The sequence below is a fragment of the Salvelinus namaycush genome, chromosome 42 (genome assembly GCF_016432855.1).
Source record: "Salvelinus namaycush isolate Seneca chromosome 42, SaNama_1.0, whole genome shotgun sequence".
NCBI lineage: Eukaryota > Metazoa > Chordata > Actinopteri > Salmoniformes > Salmonidae > Salvelinus > Salvelinus namaycush.
Genome location: NC_052348.1, coordinates 13,195,863 through 13,223,807, shown reverse-complemented (window position 1 = coordinate 13,223,807; position 27,945 = coordinate 13,195,863). Strand labels below are relative to the sequence as shown.

At 40.5% G+C, this 27,945-nt stretch overlaps 2 protein-coding genes across 2 annotated transcripts; both read right to left on the bottom strand.

Moving 5' to 3' along the window:
- Positions 1-128: 128 nt before the first annotated feature.
- On the bottom strand, positions 129-10,563 carry LOC120034785 (probable E3 ubiquitin-protein ligase HERC6). Its single transcript, XM_038981394.1, has 23 exons — positions 10,299-10,563; positions 9,563-9,719; positions 9,332-9,414; positions 8,657-8,884; positions 8,396-8,487; positions 7,579-7,706; positions 7,309-7,466; positions 7,088-7,137; positions 6,875-6,966; positions 6,631-6,690; positions 6,421-6,523; positions 6,105-6,288; positions 5,766-5,917; positions 5,486-5,608; positions 5,213-5,311; positions 4,688-4,867; positions 3,093-3,233; positions 2,505-2,671; positions 2,334-2,403; positions 2,175-2,245; positions 1,621-1,804; positions 1,226-1,328; positions 129-864 (listed from the first exon to the last, which is right to left on the bottom strand). Exons 1-23 carry the CDS (start codon positions 10,516-10,518, stop codon positions 653-655), a joined length of 3,057 nt encoding a protein of 1,018 aa, XP_038837322.1. The 5' UTR covers positions 10,519-10,563; the 3' UTR covers positions 129-652.
- A 4,989-nt stretch (positions 10,564-15,552) lies between these two features.
- Positions 15,553-27,945, bottom strand: LOC120034746 (probable E3 ubiquitin-protein ligase HERC3). Its single transcript, XM_038981350.1, has 24 exons — positions 27,638-27,945; positions 27,116-27,230; positions 26,912-26,982; positions 26,377-26,598; positions 26,077-26,168; positions 25,755-25,885; positions 25,430-25,557; positions 25,217-25,293; positions 25,019-25,137; positions 23,652-23,711; positions 23,449-23,554; positions 23,112-23,297; positions 22,802-23,017; positions 22,626-22,706; positions 22,380-22,490; positions 22,110-22,202; positions 21,270-21,395; positions 21,029-21,169; positions 20,680-20,846; positions 19,508-19,571; positions 19,359-19,417; positions 19,058-19,241; positions 18,646-18,745; positions 15,553-16,623 (listed from the first exon to the last, which is right to left on the bottom strand). The coding sequence occupies exons 1-24, from the start codon at positions 27,864-27,866 to the stop codon at positions 16,406-16,408; spliced, it is 3,096 nt and encodes a 1,031-aa protein (XP_038837278.1). The 5' UTR covers positions 27,867-27,945; the 3' UTR covers positions 15,553-16,405.

Genomic DNA, 27,945 nt, shown 5'->3' with positions numbered 1-27,945 from the left:
ATGGTTCTCAGAACGTTATGTGCTAGCTGGGAAGGTTATGCACGTTGTTGGAGAAACCACACCACTGCTCTGCATCGAAGTGCTGACAGCAGTTCCCATTGATAAAAGAAAACACTTTGAGGTGAACTAATCATCTCTATTTATTAGATACATAAAGAATTATTCCGTCAATAAAACAAGATACAGACATATATGTCAAAAGATGATGCAGACGTGTCCAGAAAAAAAGGATATACACATGTAGAATTACATCAAATGCCACACTATTGTAGAATTACATAAAACGCCACACTATATCAATAAAGAAAACATGCATAAATAAGTAGGCTCTTGAATGTATATTACTGAATGTATATTACTGAATAAGAAAGTTATTTTTATATATCACACTCAGAATTAGTAGACATTAACTCAAGGAATGTTTTTTTCTATAATAGGGTAGGCCTACATATCCTAAATTTGCAATTTTCACATTTTCAATAGAAAAGCCAAGGACAAAGGTAAAATGTAAAAGCTGGAAAAAAAGTGGCAAATCTGAACCTAGAAGGCGGCTACAACCAACATCCTATGCTAAACTGAATAGATATATTGACATGTAAGAAACACATTGAATGAAATGATGAACACAGCAGTAGCCTATATATAGTGTCCATTACTCCTTCCAGAAGCCTCTGTTGTGGGCCACTGCCTCTTTGAGCCTGGCCAGCAGCATCTCCTTGGAGGGGTAGATGGGCAGCAGCAGTAGGAAGTGGCAGGTAAGGGATTCTGGGAAATGTAGTTCAGTAGAGTTCTGCAGGACTGCTACCTTCATCTGGATCTTGTCCATGCCCAGGATGGGAGCGCGATCACAGCCCGTCAGGAACACTGAGAAGGAAGGGAGAGAGAGTGAAAGGTAGACAGAATGGAAAGAAACATAGTGAATGTCATTGTGTGGCAGGTAGCCTAGTGATTAAGAGCATTGGGCCAGCAACCAAAAGGTCCCTGGTTCAAATCCTTGAGCAGACTAGGTGAAAATATGTTTTTGTGCCCTTGATCAAGGGATTTAACCCTAATTGCTCCTGTAAGTTACTCTGGATAAATGTCTGCTAATTACTCAAATGATGTGTAAATGCTCTTGTGGAACAGGAAGTTCAAATATGCAGACAAAACCCTGAACCAGCATTATGAAAGACTGTATGGTTCCTCCAGTTTTACTCAACCGAGAGCAATTTAGTGCCATACTTACGGAGAAAAGCTTTCTTTTGGTCGTCTGTCAGTTCTTCAAAAGCCTCCCAGAATGTGACGATGTTGGGATGTCTGGCATGGTACTCTCCATCATACACAGTGTTCTGGACATACAAACCAAACAAATGGCAGCAATAATTACCATATTAAACTTGCACGCCATTTAAACGATTCACCACTCAAAGTCACACAGTATGTCACAAAGCACCATGTATGGCAATGGCAATGTATAGCACATTATCTCCTAGTCCTAACTTGAGAAACGTACCCATAACTTGAACATCAAAGCAAATCCCCCATTGATATAAATGCATCAACACTGACTGATTTATGCCCTAATTTCTCAAGTCAGCACCCAGCCCCATACTGAGTAATGAATGATGGTTGTATATAGACCTGTTTGAACATGTCCCAGTCGTAGTCCTCTTTCCCCACCATGACTCCCCTGAGCTCCTCAGGCTGGAACAACTCCACCACGTCCCTGTCACACACCTTGAAGAAGCCTCTCCTGAACTCTTCAAACACCTTCTCCGCTGATTGGTTGAAGGCGAGGTTCACGTAGGCATCAACAAACTGCTTCCTGTCAAAATAATGAATTGTTTTTAAAATATTTTTAAAAACAGAAAACAGAACAAGCAGAAAGCCTGCTTGTTGTAACTTCTAAAATGTCAACCTTGTATTATGCATTACAGACAATAGACCGTAATGTGAGCCAGTTTGCAACAGCAGGAAAATAATCCTGCAGCAACAGGAAATGTGAATTATAATTAACAGACATTTTTGTAGGGGTTGATACTTTTTTCAGGAAGGGAAAATCAAGTCTGAAACCTTTTTAAACATAATATATACTACACTTTTAAAATGTCCTGCATTGCAGGAAAGTTCTCCTGCAACAGAGTGATCAAATTCAGATCTTACATCTGTAGGGGTAAAAGTTGCTGTAGCCTTACTTGTTAAAACTTGTGACTGATTTTCCTGTTTCTTTGGGATCAAGCTCCACCTTCAGGTCATCCCAGATCACCTGATGAAAATTAACAGTTTTACCACTATTCACATACTGTATCTGGGGATATATCACAGCTCAAGTTTGAATACAATATTATACATACGGTGAAGGTCATGTCCAGGTTTTCTTCAACATCATCATCAGTGTAGTCCTCCAAGAGGTACCGCAAACTCCTTCAATTACAATGAAAATAAATGAATGTTGAAACATTTTAATCCATTTCTAAGGGATACTAATTCAAAGCTAAAATGTACATTCTAAAATACAAACGTACCCTCCCACAACAGGGTCAAACTCTCTCAGGTCCTCCAGTGAGGGCTTGACCCCCACCATCTTCTTGAACAGGGCCAGAGGGAAGGGCAGGTGTACAATGTTGTGGTTGTACAGGGCCATGCCACACAAGACACCAAACAGGAAGTAGCTCTTCTCCTCCACTCTGGGCTGGTAGTAAGGGTAGGGGGCACATGAGTCAAGGCAGAGATCAAGAATAAACAAGAGCAGGCAGGCACCATTCTTCTTCAAATAACTTTTATCTCCTTTGTTGTATTATGTTGTTGTCTGTATACTGCAATTCAGCTTTTAGCTGTGAATGTGTACAATTATAAAACTTTGGTACATCAGGGGGAGAGTAGGGGGTGATGGTGATTATACTTGTAAACACTGCTATATTGATTGATACAGTGTAGATAGTGGCACTACTGTAATGGTTGAATCTCTTTTTTTCTGCTATTAACTGACTAAATGTATTTAGACTATTTTTTGAATATTCTAACATTTCTTACTCACCAATTTGAATTTGCTTGAGAGTGCAGTGATTTATTCTACAGTAATGACATCGTAATTCCCTAATTCAAGTTCTTACCTTGGCAGGGAACCAGACCAGTGTCTTGGTGTCGTTGTACATGAACATCTCAGACTCTGATGCCAACAGCTCTTCAAACACATGGAGGAAGAAGTCCCTTATGTTGACGAGCGACAGCTTCATGTCCTCCACAAACTGCACCTGAGGGATAAAGCATCAGGAGCGTTTAGGTTGAGTTCTTTTTTATTTCACCTTCATTTAACCAGGTAGGCTAGTTGAGAACAAGTTCTCATTTACAACTGCGACCTGGCCAAGATAAAGCAAAGCAGTTCGACACATACAACAACACAGAGTTACACATGGAGTAAAACAAACATACAGTCAATAATACAGTAGAAATATAAGTCTATATACAAATTTGAGCAAATGAGGTGAGATAAGGGAGGTAAAGGCAATAAATAGGCCATGGTGGCAAAGTAAATACAATATAGCAAGTAAAACACTGGAATGGTAGATTTGCAGTAGATGAATGTGCAAAGTAGAAATACTGGGGTGCAAAGGAGCTAAATAAATACAGTAGGGGAAGAGGTAGTTGTTTGGGCTATTTATAGATGGGCTATGTACAGGTGCAGTGATCTGTGAGCTTCTCTGACAGCTGGTGCTTAAGGCTAGTGAGGGAGATAAGTGTTTCCAGTTTCAGAGATTTTTGTAGTTCTTTCCAGTCATTGGCAGCAGAGAACTGGAAGGAGAGGCGGCCAAAGGAGGAATTGGCTTTGGGGGTGACCAGTGACATATACCTGCTGGAGCGCGTGCTACAGGTGGGTGCTGCTATGGTGACCAGCGAGCTGAGATAAGGGGGGACTTTACCTAGCAGTGTCTTGTAGATGACCTGGAGCCAGTGGGTTTGGTGACGAGTATGAAGCGAGGTCCAGCCAACGAGAGCGTACAGGTCACAGTGGTGGGTAGTATATGGGGCTTTGGTGACAAAACAGATGGCACTGTGATAGACTGCATCCAATTTGTTGAGTACAGTAGTGTGTTGGAGGCTATTTTGTAAATGACATCGCCGAAGTCGAGGATCGGTAGGATGGTCAGTTTTACGAGGGTATGTTTGGCAGCATGAGTGAAGGATGCTTTGTTGCGAAATATGAAGCCAATTCTAGATTTAACTTTGGAATGGAGATGTTTGATGTGAGTCTGGAAGGAGAGTTTACAGTCTAACCAGACACCTAGGTATTTGTAGTTGTCCACATATTCTAAGTCAGAACCGTCCAGAGTAGTGATGCTGAACGGGCGGGCAGGTGCAGGCAGTGATCGGTTGAAGAGCATGCATTTAGTTTTACTTGTATTTAAGAGCAGTTGGAGGCCACGGAAGGAGAGTTGTATGGCATTGAAGCTCATCTGGAGGGTTGTTAACACAGTGTCCAAAGAAGGGCCAGAAGTATACAGAATGGTGTCGTCTGCGTAGAGGTGGATCAGAGACTCACCAGCAGCAATAGCGACATCATTGATGTATACAGAGAAGAGAGTCGGCCCAAGAATTGAACCCTGTGGCACCCCCATAGAGACTCCCTAACATTGTTAGTTCTAACATCGTCTTGTGAAAAGCTTTTAACAACATTTGTCCTTCCTAATTCAGGTTGTCATAATTTTACCACAAGTTCTCTCTGGAAGTAGTCATGATCTGCAGCACCCAGTTGTCTGAAGGTGTCTTCGATGAGAGACGGGCGCCTTAAGGTCAACTGGAAGACTGGAGCAGGGGGAGATTCTGGGTTGTCTCGGAACGTTCCAGAAGGATACATCACCGTCAGCCGGTGGGTGAGTTTGTGAACCACCTGCAATATATAAATATACACTAGTTAAAAAAAAAAAATTATGTCACGTGCACAAGTACAGTGAAAGAACTTTCCTGCTTGCATTTTCCCAACAATGCAGTAATCAATATCAGTAGTACTATATATACACATATATATATTTTTAAGTTAAGTAGAACATAAACACACAAGAAATTGAAATAAGAACACGAAAAAGTAAGTAAGCTATATACAGGGTCAGCTCCAGTGTCTATTTAGAGTGATATACAGACTGGTCTTTGGAAACCACTGGGTAGGCGATGGTATACTTGAAAACAAAGATTCAATAAAAGGATATAAAACAGCCAGTAGAATAATACAGTATACCTTTGTATAAAGTGCATTACTGTTGAAAATCGTCATCTTGGAGATCAGATTCAACACAAATGGGTAACGGCAAAAGATGACTGGTGTCACCTCTGTGTCCTAGAAGTGACACAAAAGAAAAATGAAAGTGCATCTCAATAGTCTACATGGGTTCAGTCTCGTTGTCTCATTCCATCAATCTGCACTGAAAGAACTGGACAAGTGAAACCAGATTCCACCACTTTATCATTCTAACATTTTAGTAATTTACAGATGATTTAGTTATTTTATTACCTCCCTTGTTGACCAAAAACGCCAAAGCTTCACATCCTCCAATAGAATAACACTACCGTTGATCTCTTCCACATAAAAGGTACTGGCTGGAACTTCATGGGTTCTTCCGGCCCTTTTGTTTGCCTTTGACATAAGATAATGGCAGCATCAAAATAGATTTGCACATCTGCTTTGCAGTTCACAATATGAAGTACGTTAGGGCATGATCAACAATACTGACAGACAGCACCTACAGAAAATGGTCAGGAGGATTATAAAAATGATTGACATAGACACTGACTCTGTGGAGGGACTTGAGGGCTTCCAGCAGGAATTTGACTCCGGGGTTGTGGGTAGCCAGAAGACCGTTCCTCAGCATGAATGACAGGGCATTCTTCCACATCAGAATGTGCTTAGTCATGATGTTTGTCTCCATTGAGGACCACCACTCTTCTATAAGATGGTATAAGAATACAAAAGTCCAAAATATGTAAATGATATTGCCTGAGCAAAAAAATATGATCTTATAATATATGGTAATGTGTCACAGTGTCAGCTATGCTTCTATTATAATACAATTCTGTAAAATGATACTGATGCCAAATTTGCTGATAAACTGAAAAGGTCAGATGTTATTTACTTAAAATGTTCATGGCCGTTTCATTCAGATCCTCATCGATAACTATTGCTAAAGTCATGACCATGTTCATGACGTTGTGGTCCTCGTGGAAAAGAGGGATTGTGGGTAGTATCAGAAAGATCTCTGGTGACTTGATGACAGCTGCTGAACTGAAAATATTGTCCACCAGTGGCAATATATTTACCTGTATGGAGAATATATATAGACATGAAGACAGTTACATTATGCTATCATGATCCTCCATTCAAAATATATATTGATATTTAATGGATTGTTGATATCTGTTTAAGTCTTTGAAGAGTGAGTTAATCTTAGCTGATTTCCTGATCCATGGGATGTTGAAGAGCTGATCAAAAGCCTGGCTAGCAGCCTCTAGGTCCACTCTCAAAGCTCCTGCAGCTTTAGTTGATGGAGACTCACTGGTAGAGGGAATAGCATGGGTATAGTATTATCATTGACACAACATACTGTACACACACAGTGTTCATTATAAACTATCCTAACCTTCCATTTTAAAATCGCTTACCTGGCTTTGGTGAAACTGGCCACAAGACTTGAACTTGTTGAGAACATCAAGGATATTTCTCTGTTGGAACAAATGTGGACACATTTGATGTTTCAGTACAATTATACTATAAGAAATATAACTTTAAAATAAATGTTTTTTTATTTCATTTTGAGTTTGCGAGAAAAAATGTTTTAAACTAACAAAGAACCTTTGTCTACGGTTGATTGTATGTTTTAATATTCAATGTAAATAATAAATTAACCTTTGAGCCTCTGTATTTCCTTGCTTCATCGTCAGCCATTTTTGCAGCTTGGCTTTATCTAACCTCCCAATTGGCTGTTCTCTTTCAGAACTCTACAAAGGCAGATAAAGCAATATAATAAAGTTGAATATCTCAAACATGAATTAGCTGCTTGAGACATTTAGAATGTTCCAGTATCCCTTTTACTGAGGTATAAAAGGTCAGAAACATCACCTCAGCGGTGTAAATGAAGTTTGAATTCCATCCCACTGATATCTTCATGTCTGGTAAAAAAAGAAAAGAAGAGGTTGTAGGGACATCAAGTCTCGTTATGTATGTGTTCTAATTCAGTCACCCAAACACTACATAGTCAGTATGTAGCTGCATTATATAATTTAATAGAATCAAATACAAAATAGAAGACAAGACAATTAAATAGACATTGTATCTGGTACCGTTGAGTATGACTGTTGCTGCCCCACCAGAAGCCCCTTTCAGCAGCACTGAGGTGGGTCGCAAGCTGCCCTCTGTGTTGCCAGTCCCTAGCTGACCTTTGACCCCACTGCCAAAGGCCCAGAGTTGACCTGAGGACCCCAGCACCAGGGTGTGATGGCTGGCAGAGTTACAGTAAGACAAAAACACAGTCAGACTGAGAATGTTCAAGGTTGGTTTCCTATCTGTTTATTATATGTGTGTATAAGTAGCATTATGCTGTTGGTCATTACCTGCCACATGCTATCTGTGAGACCAGTCCATCCATACCCTCTACCAGTTTGGGTAGGAGTTCGTTAGCTGATGCGTTGTGCCCAAGCTGGCCTCGGCTTCCCTCCCCAAAGGTGAACACCTGTCCACCCTAAAGACCACAAAGAACCAGAAACAGTTGTTACATGTCAAGTCCCAGAGTTGTTCCTGGTCTGGTCAGGTCAGGGCCCTAATCACTTCTTAAAGAGACAGTATAATAGTATTGAAGGGTCGACACACTGGAATGACCTTTACTCTGGTAGCTCTGAGGCTCGATCTGTATTAACAGCCATAATCAGGACATATTCTGTATAACCTGTGACTTTCTATTCTGTAATAAACTGTAACTTCTCATTTAGTATGAGACTGTATTCATGCACTCAGATAACTTGTATGGTTCATTGTGTATCCAGACACTTGATCGTTTGTTTTTCACCTCTGTTCAAGGTAATGTTGTATAACTGGCTTTATGTACTAATATGTGATGAATTGTATCTTCCAGAGGTTGCTGACTTTGTGTGCAGAACTATCTCCCAGTGGGCCCACTGTTTAGGACATTAAATAGTTTTTATGAACTTAATGAACTGCTGTTGGATTTGTCTCCTTTCACACCAACTTCTCCCTTGGAGCCTTCCTTAAAAAGACAGTAATAGTATGATACCTTGGTGAGAACAACAGAATGTGCCTCTCCACAGTAATAGTATGATACCTTGGTGAGAACAGCAGTGTCCCTCTCCACAGTAATAGTATGATACCTTGGTGAGAACAGCAGTGTCCCTCTCCACAGTAATAGTATGATACCTTGGTGAGAACAGCAGAATGCGCCTCTCCACAGCTGATGAAGGAAACCCCCAAGACTCTGAGAGCAGGCACAGCACAGATGTTGAACCGGCCTGGCAGCGGGAACAAGCATCATACAATGTTCCCACTCATAATACTTCTGTAAAATGACTTAGTGGTTATAACAAAGGAATCCAAGTTCAAATGAGAAAATGCTGGTGGATAAGCCTGATTAGCTTTTTATACAAGTAGCGTACGAAGAGAGGTAGAGTGCCGTAGTACCTTTCTCATCCACACGCTTGAGTCCCAGCTGCCCAGCCCTGTTCGCCCCACAGCAGTAGACCAGGCCTGGGAGGGTGAGGGCCAGAGTGTGGGTTCCTCCGGCTGCTACCTGGGTCACTGGGACTCCAGTGAGGGAGCGCACCAGGGCAGGAATGGGCTGCAGAGGGACTCCCTTCCCCAGGCCCAGCTGTCCATGACTGTTCAGACCCCATGAGAACACCTGTCCTCCTGTAGAAGACAAAGAAATTACATTTTACATTACAATTACATAACAACAATTCCAGAGTTACATTCTTTCCTAATAAATATCATCTCACTGTCCATTTGATGTTCACGCTTAGAAAAAATAGTTCCAAAAGGGTTCTTCGGCTGTCCTCATAGGATAACCCTTTTAGATTCCAGGTAGAACCCTTTTTTGCTCCAGGTAGAACCCTTTTGGTTTTCATGTAGAACCCTCTGAAAAAAGGGTTCTACATGGAACCAAAAAGGGTTCTACCTGGAACCAAAAAGGGTTCTCCAACGGGTTCTCGTATGGGGACTGCTGAATAACCCTTTTAGGTTTAAGACAGCACCTTTTTTCTAAGTGTAGTCTAACTGATGCATGTGGTTATCATAGTTTAGATGGAATGTAGTCTGTGTGAGTAGGCCTACGTCAAAAGGTACAGTATGTTATACCTTCAGTCAGGGCCAAAGAATGGGAATTTCCACAAGCAACCTGTATCACTGTTATCGGCAAGGGCGAAGGTATTCGAACTGGTCTGTGAAAAAAAAAGGAGACATCTAGTACATATTGTCTTTGTTAGTGATCAGTGGAATCCAAGAGGGCTCTCATTACTTGACAATGTAAATCATGGATGATATTTAACTATCAATATCTATTTCAATTTGAAGTTGAGGTTTCCTTGCCTTGGCCTGGGGACTTTGGAGACAGTAGTAAGGGCGATGCCCAGCTGTCCCTCACCTCCTGCCCCCCAGGAGTACACCTGTCCTGATGCGCACACAGCTACAGAGTGGTCCTGACCACAAGCCACAGAGACCACTGCCCCCAGACCCTCCACTGGGGCTGAAACGGGTAGAACACAGGCACACACACAAGTCTACATCTGTTGTATTCGGCGCATGTGACAAATACAATTTGATTTGATTAGACAACGTTTTATTTGGAAGTCCTGTCTTGTCCTGGAAAGGGTTAAATGCTAGAACATTGATAAGATGTAATTTAATGCATGAAGGAGTTAATCAACAATTTATCCGAGTCATCTTGAGGATGACGTCAAGTTCGATCCCAGTGTGTATTTTATAGGATTTTTTTTTTTTCGTTTCTCTACTTTGGGAGAAACGAAACTGGAACCAAACCATGAGCGCCTATTGTGCAGTAGTTTTATTGAGGGGTGTCAGTTTCTGAAAGTTGTCGTTAAACTCAGCAGAAACGAAACATTATACAATCTGACATTATGAACAATATCACTCAAATATTTTGGGGGTAGAGATGAAAAATAAAAAACGCATTCAGAGTCAAACAAACGTACTTTTCCAGTAGCACTTTTTCCAGTAAATTAGCCTACATAAGAACTTGATTATAATCTGCATTTATTCTGCAAATTCTGGCTAAATATTCCGATAGCAATCATTGATGTCTTACCTGGTAGTTTTGAATTTATGTTCCTCTGTCTGCCAAGTTGTCCCTTTGAGTTGCGCCCGCATGATAGGATCCTGCCATCTACCGTGAGAAATAAAGTGTGTTGCTCCCCACAAACTATTTCTGTGACTTTATCAGAGAATATATTCCCTGCTATAGGAACAGACACATTCTCGAAGTTTAGACCAAACTGTCCACTCGAACCGTCTCCCCAGCAGAACATGATGATGTGAAGGTTAAGGTGATGCCTGGCGTTACATTACTAATGACGCAGTCCACCCTGCGCGCGCGCTATGTGTGCTTAACGTTAGTCATCGGCGATCATATTAGCTAGATTGTTTTATGTAAAAAAATGTATTGGATCCCACCAGTTTTGAGGCTCACCTGTTTAGCTTTAAAATATATATATATACATTTTTTTGCATGTAATTTTGGCATCAGTATGTGTCACATATCAGTTTGCAAACGATGTAATTTTTTAAAATAATTGAGTAAATAAAGCCGCATACAAACATGGTCTCTTTTTAGCTTTCTTGAGTAAGGCAGCTCCAAAATGCAGGTGCAGTGCTTTCTGTGGTGGTGGGGCAGCCAGCGGAAAATATTGAGCTGAGGGATTGGTAATGTTCTCTAGTTGCGCTGTGATTGGCTCTACATCACGTAGAGCTCAAAACGTCAAGCCCCTTAGGTGCTGCCATAGACTTACATTAGAAGTGCCCATCCGAGAAGGCTCAAGATCCTTGGCCACAAATAAAATGACGTCAAATCAAGTTTTATCTACCGTAGCAATGACTGGACTGATGTCAACATCACACTTTCAAAATCTTAGCTAGTAAGCTAGACAAGCAGTCATCATCATGAATTAAGTCGACAATCAACTGGCAAATCCTTTTCAATCCTTGTCATATGAAGAGAAATTATAGATAAAATGTACCAGTGCTCATCGCACATTGGACATAAACATTACACAACAAGTTGGAAATCACAAATTCAACAATGAGTGCTGAGGCGCGACTGCAGCCTCAGGTTCGATCCCAGGCTGTCACAGCCGGCCGTGACTGGGAGACCCATGGGACAGCACACAATTGGCCCAGTGTCGTCTGGGTTAGGGGAGGGTTAAGAGAGGGTTTGGCTGACCGGGATTTCCTTGTCTCATCGTGCTCTAGCAACTCCTTGTGTCAGGTCGGGCGCCTGCAAGCTGACTCAGTCGTCAGTTCAACTGTGTTTCCTCTGACACATTGGTGCGGCTGGCTTCCGGGTTAAGCGAGCAGTGTGTCAAGAACCAGTGCGGCTTGGCTCGCAGAGTCCGTAGGGGAGTTGCAGCGATGAGACAAGATCGTAACTTCTGGCCCATGGCGTTGCATGTGAACCTTTTTTTAAATTGTATTTCTTATTTCTCCATTTTTCTCCCCAATTTCGTGATATCCAATTGGTAAAGCTTGAAGACGTTGGCCATGCTGTCAATCCATCAATCAATCAATCAATCAAGTTTATTTTATATAGCCCTTCGTACATCAGCTAATATCTCGAAGTGCTGTACAGAAACCCAGCCTAAAACCCCAAACAGCAAGCAATGCAGGTGTAGAAGCACGGTGGCTAGGAAAAACTCCCTAGAAAGGCCAAAACCTAGGAAGAAACCTAGAGAGGAACCAGGCTATGAGGGGTGGCCAGTCCTCTTCTGGCTGTGCCGGGTGGAGATTATAACAGAACATGGCCAAGATGTTCAAAATGTTCATAAATGACAAGCATGGTCAAATAATAATCAGGAATAAATGTCAGTTGGCTTTTCATAGCCGATATCCAGCATGACTTCTGCCGCATTCAAAACAACTGGAAACCCGGAACTGGGAAATCTCAGACTTCAGTGAGTTCAAGACAGCTGGGAACTCTGAAAAAAACTAGCTACTACTGAGAAAATAAGGAAAATAATTTTGAAAGGTCATCCATCTTGGAATTCCAAGTTGGGAACTCTGGCCTCTTTCTAGAGCCCACAAGAAGGACAGCCGTGCCACCTTCCTGTTCAAGTGAGCACAGCACAGCAAGGTGAATCCAAAAATGTCTTGTATGTTGCTGCATAAATTATGTAATATGCCAGGGAGATATGTATACTGTAGCCAAGAAAGTAATACTAAGTGTATGTTGTGCAGTAAGATGTTAGTAGCCCATGTGCCTCAACCTAATAATTTGGTCCCTTTCCTCCCTCAGAACTTAGCCTACTGTTCTGACTTGATGGTGCACATGTAGCCTATAGCTTGTTTAAGAGAAATGTAATCATCAAATATTGTAAGAGCTTTCATTGTCTGCTTATATGCCCCCTTTATTTATCCTACGGTTCTGACTTGGTGTACAGGGAGAATACTGTAAGAATGGCCCATGTTTTGAATTATGTCACTGTACATTTCAAAAGTGCTGAACAAATAGTTATATTGACTACGTCCATCCTAGCTCGGATTGCCTCTTATCTGCTCGTCGTTCCCTTATACCATAGTTTGTACAACTCAATTGTCAGTAGAAACCACATTTGTTTAAGCAAGTCAGTCATATCAGCTATGTTTTTTTAAAGGCAGTAAATGAGGCTGAGTGAACTGTTTCCCTGCCAGACAAGGCTCTGCTGATAGCCAGGTGTAGATGTGGTAAGGGAGAACTGCCAGCCCCATTCCACCCACCTGAAACCATCTTCCCCAAAGCTAAAGACCCGATTTGTGTTTTTTTGTCTTACAGTAACATTATAATCCTACTATGGTATTAAGGGACATAGCCAGGGTCTGAATTTTAGTGAGGTCTGAAGTTGAAGCTCATTTACTGCATTTCTATACGATTTAAAAACAAAAAAAATGCTATTTGGAAAAAAGAAAAAATGACCCCAGCCATATAACAAGAGGAAAACTGGCAATGAACAACCAAGTTTCAAAATTGCACGTTATGTATTCTAACTATCAACAATATGTTGTTGTTTTTTTAACCTTTATTTAACTAGGCAAGTCAGTTAAGAGCAAACTCTTATTTTCAATGACGGCCTAGGAACAGAGTGTTAACTGCCTTGTTCGGGTGCTGAACGACAGATTTTTACCTTGTCAGCTCGGGGATTCGAACTTGCAACCTTTCGGTTACTAGTCCAACGCTCTAACCACTAGGCTACCCTGTTTTCATGTCATATCAATAGTTTTCATGACCCGCCGTGAGTAACCATGGGCAAACAATAGTTTTCATGACCTGCCCTGTGTAACATAGCTGTACAGCTGTGATAAGATTCATTAGGATATGCAGAGGAATGCAAATATTTACAATGTGATTTCCATCCTAGAGACACAACACATGTTCTATATCTCTCTCTGTCTCCTCCCCCTCTTCCCTCCAGCCAGTCTCTACAGATCCACTGCTTTAGACTAGAGGAGCACAGTACCGTGACTGTGTCCAAGGCCTGGACGTTACGCCAGCACTTCCAGGGTTTCCCCAAGGCTAGTGACTTCCAGCTGAGGGAGGAGATGCTGCTGCAGCCCAGGGATGGACAGGTGGGGATAGGATAGACTTTATAGGGCAATTCCACCACTTTTCAACCTTATTCAACCTCTAGGTAGAACCACATTGCAGGTTTTTTTAAATCAGTTTTTTAAACTTTGAATCCTAACCTGTGATGTCACAGAGATGCATTTTTCGGATCTTCTTATCTTTTTAACCACGGATCATAGAAGAGCACTGTTTCACATATGTAGACACTGGATTTGTGCTGGAGATAATGAATATGAAGTTGAAAATGAGCGTAATTGCCCTTTAATGTCCCTGAGGGGAAAATTGTCTTGGACACATGCACTAGACCTACTGAAAATTTCACACAAAATTAACACATTCCTTTTGCAATTCTAACACGTTCCATGTTATGTGAAATGACTTGATAAACTGTTTCTAATACAAATGTATTAACCACAGGTTATCTGCACCGAAACGGGGAGGGACTAATCAGAATGTATATTCTTGGCAAAACGGTGTGCACTAATGAATACACCTAAGAACAAATTACACATTTTTGTTGCAAAATGTTTTCCGTTTGCAAACGTTTTGGTACAGTGTTCACTAATGAATACACCCACCGTTGGAGGCTGTGTTCCTGAGTGTGGACCCCTACATGAGACCCTACAGCCAGGTGATGATGAAGGTGGGAGACGTGATGATTGGGAACAAGTTGCCAAGTAAGGGAACATTATGGGGGACGGAGGTGGGCATGTGGACGCAAACACACCATAGACGTTCTATACCATTTAAAAACTCTAAAATGCTATTTGGAAAAAAGCAAAAACAAGCAAAAATGACCCCCAGCCGTTATCACGTTTGTTGCTGTAGCGTCATTCACCTCAATCAATCTACAAACACAGGGCCTATTAGCTATACAATTAGCCACTACACATCAACTCAGCACTGGGAGGATTAAAAACTATAATTGAATATATACAGAGGAATCTGTAAGCAGAAAAAGTATTTTATTAACAAAAGGTAAACAAATACATTTGCTTTACAGAACTTGTATTTTTTCGCAGTTTCACAGCTAATTTCCTGCAATTCTACACATTTTACCATGACTTATGTCATGTTAACATGATATCTGAGTGAGAGAAACTAACCAAAACAATGGGGGCCCCCTGTGTGCCCGGTCAGTAATTTGGCCATGATTACTACATGGTAGCAGGTAGCCTAGCTGCTAAGAACATTGAGCCGGTAACCGAAAGGATGGTGGTTTGAATCCCCGAGCCGACTAGGTAAAAAAAAAATCTGCTGATGTGCCCTTAAGCAAGTTAATTAACTCTAATGGCTCTGGATAAGACTGTCTTCTAAAATGTACAAGTTTAGATAGCTAATGTACCAATCTGTAAAATATGAATTAACATGGGCTAATTGAGTGACATATAACAAGAGGAAAACTGCCAAATTGCACAATATGTATTCTACTATTCTAACTCTCAACAATAAGTTCAGGCCCTACACAGCACAGTTTTAAAAAATATATGGCAAATAGAAATCCAACTGGGTGGTCTTCAGAGATAGATAGGATGGGATGAGGGTAGCTGAAGGATGGGACTAAAAACAAACAAAAGATAACTCATGTAAAATATACTGTTTCCATAAAATGTATATTGTATGTATAAACTGGAAGTAGAAGCCAAAGTGTTATTGTCCATTAGTTTACTCCAATTAGGGGAGGGGTGGTACGGTTAGGGATAAAAAGAAATATATATACACTGTATTTACTTCCAAAATATATGGTGGATTGGAAATGATGCAGACAACTACATTGATAGAAGTCACAATCTATCTGCAATATTAAAGCTGATCTTATTTTCATTTGTCCTCTTATGAAGCTACAGCCTGTATGCTATTATATTTGATTCTGTTACGTAGAATACTATCATATGTGATCTTGCATACATTGATTCAGCTCTGATCTAAGTTTACTAAACAAGCACCATTCACCTGAGTGTCCTGTTCTCTGGGCAGCCAAACTGTAGCAGAGACTGTGTGTAAAGTAGAGAATTACGCACATGCTCAGAATCTTCGGACCTTTAGCTACCAGGAAAAGTTTTTTTTTGTCAAGATGGAATATCCTACAGTTTATGTCAGAATTGACAGAATTTACTTTTCGTAGGAGATTAGGAGAATTTACACAGCAAATTAGGATAATTAATGTAGCAGATTAGGAGAATTAGGTTAAGGTTAGAAAAAGGGTTAAGGTTAGCTAAAATTCAAACATTTCCGAAAGAGGGTTCCTAAGAATTCATACCCACAGCCAATCTGTAAAGAGATAAAGAGCTCTCAATTTACTCCACTGTTTGATCATTAAAGTATGAATGGCTTTCATTCATTTAGTTCATAATTATTTGGCCAATCAACAGCACATTAGGCTACGAGGGGTCCGGAGGAGGCGTAGATGTTTATATTAACAGTGGTTTCACTGGAAAAAACATTAAGCGTTTATGAAAGTTTACATTTATAAAGACTGCTCTTAATGTCTGAATACGTTCAGTTGTTAGCTCTGAATGTGTTTCATTGACTAAATAAAATCATAATATTGACAGACGTAGATAAAAACAAACTGCTAGGCTACTAGTAACATGCTTCCCATTTCAAGCATCTCCAAACACATCACAGTGGGTGATAGCATGGAGAAGTTTCTCCTGTAGTGTGTCGATACTGCTGTAGTTAGGGAGGCATAATGTCACAGAGCACGTTTGTGCTTTCGGGTAATATTCATCAGCGTCAGTGCTGCCCAAGGACGTGATTTGCATCTGCAGTTTGGAGAGACTTCGACCTCTGGGCAGTCTGTCCGTTCCAGTCAGAAAAGCTAGAAGTTAGAAATGAGAAGGGAAGAATGATAAACTGACCAAGCATTTGTGGAGTGCTACAATGATTTACTTAAAGGGGCAATCAGCAGTTGAAACAATAACAAAGCATCCTCTCCGCCAATGTGTCGGTATAAAGCTGAAGGATGGGAGAAATTTAACCACCCTCAAATTCATAGACAGAGCTATGGATGAAAGGACTGACCATCCAAAATAGTTTTAACCATGTTTTGAGTCTATAAAAGTGTTTGTTTACCTTTACTTTGTTTACAAACATTGGAGAAAAACAAGCTTATATTTTGGGTTCTGATGGGGTACGCCAATGAGGAACTAATAAGGTACAGTTGAAGTCGGAAGTTAACATACACTTAGTCATTAAAACTCATTTCTCAACCACTCCACAAATTTCTTGTTAAACTATAGTTGTTGCAAGTCAGTTAGGACATCTAGTTTGTGCATGACATAAGTAATTTTTCCAACAATTGTTTGCAGACAGATTATTTCACTTATAATTCACTGTATCACAATTCCTGTGGGTCAGAAGTTTTGAAAATTCCAGAAAATGATGTCATGGCTTTAGAAGCTTATGATAGGCTAATTGACATCATTTGAGTCAATTGGAAGTGTACCTGTGGATGTATTTCAAGGCCTACCTTCAAACTCAGTGTCTCTTTCCTTGACATCATAGGAAAATCAAAAGAAATCAGCCAAGACCTCAGAAAAAAAAATGTAGACCTCCACAAGTCTGGTTCATCCTTGGGAGCAATTTCCAAATGCCTGAAGGTACCACGTTCATCTGTACAAACAATAGTACGCAACTATAAACACCATGGGACCACGCAGCCGTCATACCGCTCAGGAAGAAGACGCGTTCTGTCTCCTAGAGATGAACATACTTTGGTGCGAAAAGTGCAAATCAATCCCAGAACATCAGCAAAGGACCTTGTGAAGATGCTGGAGGAAACAGGTACAAAAGTATCTATATCCACAGTAAAACTAGTCCTATAACGACATAACCTGAAAGGCCGCTCAGCAAAGAAGAAGCCACTGTTCCAAAACAGCCATAAAAAAGACAGACTATGGTTTGCAACTGCACATGGGGACAAATATCTTACTTTTTGGAGAAATGTCCTCTGGTCTGATGAAACAAAAATAGAACTGTTTGGACATAATGACCATCGTTATGTTTGGAGGAAAAAGGGGGTGACTTGCAAGCCAAAGAACACCATCCCAACCGTGAAGTACGGGGTGGCAGCATCATGTTGTGGGGGTGCTTTGCTGCAGGAGGGACTGGTGCACGTCACAAAATAGATGGCTTCATGAGGAAGGAACATTATGGGGATATATTGAAGCAACATCTCAAGACATCAGTCAGGAAGTTAAATCTTGGTCGCAAATGGGTCTTCCAAATGGATAATGACCCCAAGCATACTTCCAAAGTTGTGGCAAAATGGCTGAAGGAAAACAAAGTCAAGGTATTGGAGTGGCAATCACAAAGCCCTGACCTCAATCCTATAGAAAATTTGTGGGCAGAACTGAAAAGGCGTGTGTGAGCAAGGAGGCCTACAAACCTGACTCAGTTACACCAGCTCTGTCAGGAGGAATGGGCCAAAATTCACCCAACTTATTGTGGGAAGCTTGTGGAAGGCTACCCGAAACATTTGACCCAAGTTAAACAATTTAAAGGCAATGCAACCAAATACTAACTGAGTGTATGTAAACTTCTGACCAACTGGGAATGTGATGAAAGAAATAAATCACTACTATTATTCTGACATTTCACATTCTTAAAATAAAAGTGGTGATCCTAACTGACTTAAGACAGGGAATTTTTACTAGGATTAAATGTCAGGAATTGTGAATAAATTAGTTTAAATGTATTTGGCTAAGGTGTATGTAAACTTCTGACTTCAACTGTATATTCTCCAAGGATCAATGGGTACATTCATTTGTAAGTCCAAAAATGGATGTAGCAACTGCAGATTGCCCCATTGAAGTTAGTTAACATAATTGTGTTAACTCACTTAGGAACTTCTTCTTTTGCTCCTCTGAGAACTCTGTGAAAACACTCCAGAAGTTCTGGATGATGTCATCTGTGGGCCTATATCCTTGATACTTGGCATTCTGTTAGTGCAGAGAAAAACATAACGAAACAACTGCATGTACAGTAGACCATGCCACTGTATTATAGCCATAGACTGTATAGCCCACACAGGATGGGACCAGATTTAACCACGGGAGCATAGAGCTGCTAGCCTGGTTACTGTCTCTGTTCAGCTATTACATTCTACTCCTTGCCACTCATGTCATTTGGAGTGGAATGTTAGCTAAAATGTCTGGTACTCTGACTACAGAGCTGCTATATAGGCTACCATACATGTCAAATTATAGTGACTTATGTACTCTTATTACGTATCTAAACAGGTAGAACTTTACCTCTCTCAACTTGTCCCACTCGTAGTTGTCATCTCCTTGTAGAAGTGTCATCAGCTCCTCAGGTAGAAACATCCTCCATGTCTGTATAGGGCAGCCTTTGTGGAAGCCGTTCTCAAAGTCTGCAAACTGACTCTGCACCGACTTGTTGAGCTTCATGTCAACGTACAAGTCAACATATTTCTTCCTGTGAATGATATATGGCAGACCAATGTTTATTTATGAGTTCAGAACACTTCCTGTGGAATCATTTAGTTAATTCAAGAGATTCATAAATTGATAAGTTTACTATCATCAAATATACCTGTTGACCATGGTAACTGGGAGCTCCTCTCCATTTGGTGTCAGTTCTTGGCCTTTGTCCTTCAAAAGACAATAAGGATTAGTACTGCATCAGCTGGGATTACCTGTGTAGGCTACCAAAAACAACTAAAGGTATCAATTCTCTCTTACCATGAAAACCAAATCCAGCGCTTCAACAACCTCCTCATCTTCATCCAACACATACTGCAAGCAGCTAATTTTAAACAAAAACAGCATAAATGTGATATGAGGAGATAATAGTATATCTGTAAAACAACTACACTGTTAAAATGATGTGCTTTGTTACACCCAAACTAGTGGCAACTGAGCTGCCACCAACTTGAAGGAGACAAAATCTTAATTTTGCATGAGTATTGAAACATCATCGTGAAATGTTTTGGTTATCCTCATGAAAGATACCTACATTTTAAGAAACATATTAAGTTGGATTTATTCATACATTATTTTGGTCAAATGACATTAACAAATCATTGAAACGACTTACATACATTTAAAAAAAAAAAAAAGTTTTTGGGGGGGGTATTTTTACACTTTATTGAGACGGTTATGAAATGACAGAGGAGATACAGATAGGTGGGAGAAACAGATTGAAGGGTTGGAGCGGGGAATTTAACCCCGGTCTTCGATGGGGAGAGGGGTGACATGTCTAGGCCAGGTACGTTATCGCAAGACATGGGCTCGGCACGACTTGCATTCATTTTTATAAAGTATATGTTGGTCTTTTTTTTTGTCAATTTCAATTCCCCCCAGAAAATTCTTAGTGTGGCTGCGTAGTTGAGTGGGTAAAATTCCAACGAAATGTACCATCTTACCTCTCCTCCTGTTTCTAACCTGTCTAAATAAAGCATTCACAAAATAATTCAAAAAAAAAATTCTCCATAGGCCCTTATCATCAATCAATATTTAGGATATAAACTGTTTGCATTTCTGAACCAGTGATTGTATGAGAAACATAGTTTTTGTGTTTTGATGCTTCCTTTTACATGCATTGAAACCCTAAAAAGTGTTTTCACAACACTCTCTTAAAAACACAAATATTCAGGTTGAAGAACAACTTTGGGTGTTTCAGAGTACTTCATTTCTGTTTTAAAACACATTCTGTGCATCAAAACACTTCCATTGGGTTTACATTCAAACCCCCTCTAAACACCAGATCTCATCTTAGGTGCACTACTTTTCCTGGTTTCATTACACAATCATGGTGTTTTGAGACTTTCTACTTTTACACTGTACTGTAGCAGCAGTTGAAGAGATGAACATACATTATGGACCCCCCTTCTTTTTCAGCAGAATAATTGTACCTTGCTTCAGTTGGAGACAGCTCTTTAAGGTCATCCAATGTTGTAGTCAGACCCAGAAGCTTCTTGAAGAGAGCCAGAGGGAAGCAGAGGTTCAGAACACACTGATTAAACAGGGCCTTCCCACAGAGAAGCCCAAGTAAGTAGAATTCATCAGTGACACCGCCGTCCTATGGATAAAAATAAATAAATACAATGCCACAAGCCGTTAAATATTACAAATATTTAATAGTATAATAACAGTACCATAATTGGCATTTCTAAGAATGGATATTTCTAAGTTAGTAAATAAAATTGTGGGGAAATATTGAGTTAAATCTGGGAACAATATGGAACTGAATATGGAACGTACATCTGTTGTGAGCCATGCTAGTCCAGACTCGTAAACCTCCAGTGTCTTTGGTTCCATTGTGAGAAGTTCCCTCCCCAGGAGGCTGAAGAATTCCAGTGAAACACCACCTTCATCCACACCATTCTCTGCTTGAAACTTCACCTGGAGACAAAAACAGTTTAGAGCACTTGAGATAACTAATCTAAATAGTCACACAGAAAGCTACCACATTCTCCAAAATACAGAAAAGCACAACACTTACCTTTAAAGCCACCATGTGGCAAGTCATTTTTCGCAGTTGCTGAAAGGTATCATCCAGAAGTGTTTCCCGGTCCACCTTGACGGATTTGTCACTAAGCCAACCGTATTCGATGTCCTCATGACAATCCTTGGATACGATTATTAAAAGGTATGTGAATATTAGAGAAAACATTTTGGCAGAAGAGCATAAATATTACATTTTTAGTGAATTCAATTTGCCTTATGCCCAGCAACTTCAATCTGGATAATGTCTAACATACACTGTAAAAAAGTGGCATGGCACTGTTGTTCATCTTAAGTTTTCTATTCAATTTGTCTGAAATCACATAACGAATTTGACAGAGCAATGTGATTTTTGAATTGAATGAAAGCATCTAAATTGCTTTCAACACCTCATAGCAGTGGGAGCAATGTAGCGGTGGCAGCCTATCAGATGAGTTGGAGGGGTGGACTATTGGGGGCGTGGCTTTCAGATTGTTATTTTTGGCTATCCCTGAGAGTGAATGTCATTCCAGGTCATTTGTTCAACCTCTTAATGATTGGACCCTATTTTCAATTTTCGCCTAAAATGACATACCCAAATCTAAGTGCCTGTAGCTCAGGACCTGAAGCAAGGATATGCATATTCTTGATACCATTTGAAAGGAAACACTTTGAGGTTGGTGGAAATGTGAAATTAATGTAGGACAATATAACACATTAGATCTGGTAAAAGATCATAAAGAAAAAAACATGGGTTTTCGTTTTTTGGTTGTTGTTGTTCCATCATGATGCGATTTTTTAAAGGTTGATCAAAAGAGTCATTTTTTACAGTGTAGTTTAAAAAAATGCAGGTACTTACTTTGATCTGATCAAATGCATACATCCACACTGTACATTTGGCTTCAGTGTCCAGGATACAGGGGTAGTCCTTCAGGAGGCAGAATATGTTATCCTAAAGTGCAAAATGTAAAGGGATTTTACACTCAAAATACAACCTAGTGTAATTTCCCAACTACCTTGGCTGTAGTCGATTCCCCAAGACAGTTTTCAATATATATATTGTTTACGTAGGCATTTGTTATGCTAAAATACAAATATGTTTCTAGTGATTGGAAAAGAACATAAATACCTTATAACGTTTTATTTTGCTCAATATCATCTCACTTTCAATCCAATATGTGTCATCCTCTCCTGAGATATCCCAGACCAGCTCTGTCAGTTCTGAATTTAAGTCTAGTATCTGAGTTTGGAGAGAGGTGAAAATGCTAAGTAGACATTATGCAATGTATTGCAGGACCTGAAATAAAACATTGCATGGTTTTTCATTAAATGATTGTTGCAGAAATGTGTATGAAATGCACTGTATTGTACAAACCAGCTTAGACTGAAAGAGAGAACTGATTTTGTTGACATGGAAAGTGTCAACTGTGATTCTTCTGCGTCTCTTGCTGTTCACCTACATGCAAGAGAGAATATTAATATGCAGTGCAGTGAACATTTAAAATGATTTGGGGCCATGAGCAATATTTGAAATTATCAAATAATACCCACATCATAAAGCCTTTGCAGAAGCCCAAAAGTCTTCTTTAATGATTTTCCATGATCACATCGTTTGACTGCCATCTGCTGAAGGTACTCTGCTGACAATGAGTGGAATGCTTTCACCACGGTTCGGAAGAAGGAATCTGACAGTGTCGACCATAGGCCCTCTGTTGGAATTAGCCTGGAGTTTAGTTGATACAAGAGCACACAGATGACCTCATGTATCTAAAAAAAGAGAATAGAACAGAAGAGAATAGAATAGAAGAGAATAAAATAAAAGACAAGACGTGTATTGATGGATGGTGACTTTACCAATGACCTGGAGCTTGTCTGGGTTCAGTCTGAGAACAGTAGCCACAAAGGCCTCAGTAATGTCTATGCCACGTTGTTGTTTTAGGAGAACCCTCAAGAGCTCAGGGATGATGAGGTACACCCTCAGACCCTCCACACCAATGGGATCCTTACTCAGGGAGGGAAGGAGTATGCGATGGACGACATTTTTAACCTAGAACCATGACAGGAGTGCTTGTGGGTCACAACTAAATGGCTTATCGTGGCTTACAGTATCAATGACTGGTCAAATTGAATATCAAGGACAACAAACAGAAGTATTGAAAATAAGTATCTGATCATAAAGATAATATATGAAATGATACCTCAGCCAGAACTTTGTCCTTTTCTGCAAGCTTTTGAAAAGCCATTCGGGCGGATGACAAGTCCAGGCCAGAGTGCTTCAGTGAGGTTTGGTAATGTTTGTCACAACTAGAGTAATAAGACCAAGAAATACTATTAAATATGCAACAATAAAAAGTATTCAATAATGTGATAAAACATTCATGGATAGGCAGTGAGTTCTTACCTTTTGTCCAGGAAGCTCCCATTTAAACATGATGCAGAAGAGAATGTTTCTGTGATTTCCCTGAAAATAAATGTGAAGAATCTTATAGTTCCGTGTATGTAACTTCCTGAGACCTTCATATTTTCAGTAGTTGTTTTGTGTCACTGACTCATGTATGTTTGTGTTGCCTTGTCCACTTATCAACCATCATGAGTTGTTTATTTGGTGTTGAGCTTGGGGACAAGGTTTATTTGTATCATACACTATATATACAAAAGTATGAGGAAACTCCTTCAAATTAGTGGATTTGGCTATTTCACCCACACTGGTTGCTGACAGGTGTATAAAATCGAGCACAGCCATGTAATCTCCATAGACAAACACTGGCAGTAGAATGGCCTTACTGAAGAGCTCAGTGACTTTCAACGTTTCACTGTCAGAGGATGCCACCTTTCCAACAAGTCAGTTCGTCAAATTTCTGCCCTGCTAGAGCTTCCACGGTCAACTGTAAACGCTATTATTGTGAAGTGGAAACGTCTAGGAGCAACAACGGCTCAGCCACAAAGTGGTAGGCCACACAAGCTCACAGAATGGGACCGCTGAGTGTTGAAGCGCGTAAAAAAAAAAAAAAAATCTTGGTTGCAACACTCACTACCGAGTTCCAAACTGCCTCTGGAAGCAACATCAGCACAAGAAGTGTTCGTCGGGAGCTTCATGAAATGGGTTTCCATGGCAGAGCAGCCGCACACCATGTGCAATGCCAAGCATCGGCTGGAGTGGTGTAAAGCTCGCCGCCAATGGACTCTGGAGCAGTGGAAACGCGCTTTCTGGAGTGATGAATCACACGGATGCCAGGAGAACACTACTTGCCCGAATGCATAGTGCCAACTGTGGTTCGGGCTAGTCCTCTTAGTTCCAGTAAAGGGAAATCTTAACGATACAGCATACAATTCTAGACGATTCTGTGCTTCCAACTTTGTGGCAACAATTTGGGGAAGGCCCTTTCCTGTTTCAGCATGACAATGCCCCCGTGCACAAAGCGAGGTCCATAAAGAAATGGTTTGTTGAGATCAGTGTGTAAAAACTTGTCTGGCCTGCACAGAGCCCTGACCTCAACCCCATCGAATAACTTTGGGATGAATTGGAATGCCGACTGCGAGCCATGCCTATTCGCCCAACATCAGTAACCGAACTCACTAATGCTCTTGTGGCTGAAGGAAGCAAGTCCCCGAAGCAATGTTCCAACATCTAGTGGAAAGCCTTCCCAGAAGAGTGGAGGCTGTTGTAGCAGTAAAGGGGGTACCAACTCCATATTAATGCCCGTGATTTTGAAATGAGATGTTTGACGAGCAGGTGTCCACATACTTTTGGTCATGTAGAGTACTTACTTCTGTATTTTCTCCCATGATGTTGAGTCACATTGCAAGATCCATCTGTCAATGATGTCATTGTCTAATGTTTGAGTCATTTTTTCAACACGGGAGTCATTCAACCCTTTTCCTGATTCCTGTAATAACAATTTGACGCACTGTATTAAAAGAATGTTAAAGGACTAACTCAGAACAAACTAACCGTAAACGCAATACCTTAGCGGAGCTGCACAAGGCAAAAGAATGGTTTCCTCCAGCAAAGGTTTGTTCAATTTGCAGGTCATCAATGTGGTCTGAAAGTTACCCAAAACAGTCACGATGTTATAAACCTTTAATTTTATAATTTCAGAGACCAACATTTCTGCCTAAGTACTGTATTGAGTTTGAAATAGGTCACGTTATGCAGAGGAAAATAAATGATTTAACTGCCCTGTGGTAGCTGTACTGGCAGAGGCACAGACTGATCCATCTTGACTCCATTTCCCAGCTGCCCTAGCTCTCCATGCCCAAATGAGTAGATCTTTTTGAAGGAGCCCACGAACGCCAATGTGTGGTTTCTGACTTGACAAACAGGATTGTAGGTAAAGGAAAAATCACAAATCAACTGTGATCCCTAAGAATGGATATATCCAAGAATACACCCAGTGACACTCCAAGATTGATCTTACCATCCAAGATACATCCATTGATCTTTGTCTGACTATGTATGATTGTACAGAGATTCACATGACATATCAATCTAGTAACTACATACCTTCCACAGGCTATCTGGGTCACCTTTGCCCCCCAGAGTTCGGCCACCAGTCGAGGTCGTAGTTCATTTCTGAGAGAGTTGTGTCCAAGCTGTCCATATCGACCCGAGCCAAATGTGAACACTAAACCTCCCTAGAACAAAACCCATTCACACAGTTATCATGATGATGTGTTCGGCTCCTGTTGTTGATATGAATGTTTCTACTGTATGTGATGCTAACCAGCAAGACATCATTGGTCCAAACATTCGTTAGATCTTAATGGTACTGGGAGAACAAACATAGTATCAGTTGGAAATATTGTTGTGTAAAAAACGTCAGAACCTTTGTCAGAACAACAGTATGCTCCACTCCACAGGAAATAGCAATGGTCTTCTTTAGATTCAGGCAATCAACAGGAGCTGGAGCAGGTCTGTCTGTAGAAAATAGATTTCACCGATTTCTTTTCTATTTTTTTCCCCCTTGTCTTTTTTTTCTTTTTTTGACTAAATAATGATTTGACATTAAATTATTAGATCTACTCATACCGTCTGCTTCAAACATATCAAACGTACTACTTTTCTTTAAAAGATACCAACTATTAATGAAAATACATTAGCAAACTAATATTTGTGTATACAGTACCTATTGTGTCCCCCAGTCCCAGCTGCCCGGCGCTGTTCTTGCCCCAGCCGAACACGGCTCCAGAGAGTGTCAGGGCGAAGCTGTGGTCTCCCCCAGCGGTGATCTGAGCCAGGGGGATCCCTGACAGAGACTTGACAGGCTGGGGAGACGAGGTGCTGGGCTCTCCCTTCCCCAAACCCAGCTGTCCTCTGGAGTTCTGGCCCCACGTGAACACTTTACCATCTAAAGTAAGGTATGTGATAAATGTAGTTTTATTTTAAATGTCTATTGTGAACCTTCTCAAACTGATTTAGTTTTTTTTCACCCTTTATTTCTGCACTATGAACTTTCAGGCATGTCCCAATAAAACATATTTTTTTAGCATTAAAGCCTCAGTTTATTTTTTTATTGTTTTGACAGTGTGCGGGTCTCCATCTCCTCCAGTATCTATGTACCTGGAATAGAGACTATTTGGTATAAAGGACATTCAAAGAGCACAGATAGCCTCCTATCATATCCCGTCTCAAACTGAGTGATTTAGAATGTGATTGTTTACCTTGGGTTAGTGCAATGGAATGCTGGTCTCCACATGCAACTTGAATGACCTGATTCAAGTTACCCACTGGTCTGAGAAAACACAAGAGAAACAGACAGATCAAAAGGGACTATTTCAATATGTTCAGTTGCTAATATTGACAGATGAATCAAAACGTTGTGTGAGTAGGCCTAAATAGAGATGTGTCATTCTGTCCAGACCTACCTGGGATCATTGGAGGCAGAGGTAAGACAAAACACTCTGCCCTCCTCAGACAGTAAAACAACATGGGTATCTCCACAACTCAGAGCCAGAATCTTCTCCCTGCACTCCACACCCTCTACACAAATAAAATAGAAATAAAATATATTAAAAAAGGTCCAATGCAGCCATTTTTATCTCAATATCAAATCATTTCTCGGTAACAATTAAGTACCTTACTCAATGTTTTCAATAAAAAAAATAAAAAACCTTCCTAGTAGAGAGCAATTTCTCAAACAAGAATTTGGTTAGGACTGTTTGGGAGTGGTCTGAGTAGGGATGGGAAAACTGAAAACTCTTTTGTTTCCAGGTAGAACGCCTTTGGGTTCTATGTAAAACCATTTCCACAAAGGGTTCTACATGGAACCCAAAAAGATTCTACCTGGAACCCAAAAGGGTTATCCTATGGGGCCAGCTGATGAACCCCTTTGGAACCCTTTTTTCTATGTATGGTGTTGCGGGAAAACATATAGGAAAGGTACTTACTCAGTTTCCATGTGACCCTTCTCCCATCTTTATACTCGTGCATCCTGCAAGCGAAGGACACTTTCCCATTACTTCTGATAAACGCGACCACTTTATTACCTGCGGACAGATGCGCAATTGGAGATTTCGTGAGTATGACATTTAGGCAACTATCCGTGTTCGCCTTTACCAAACCATTCGACTTTACTAAACCGAAGCCATCGCGGATGTTCTCTCCCCACGAAAACATCTTCCCACGAAAAAACTTCTAAACGTATCAATAATCAGCTAATCTTGATGGTCAGTGTGGTCTTTCTGCGCCCAGTGAG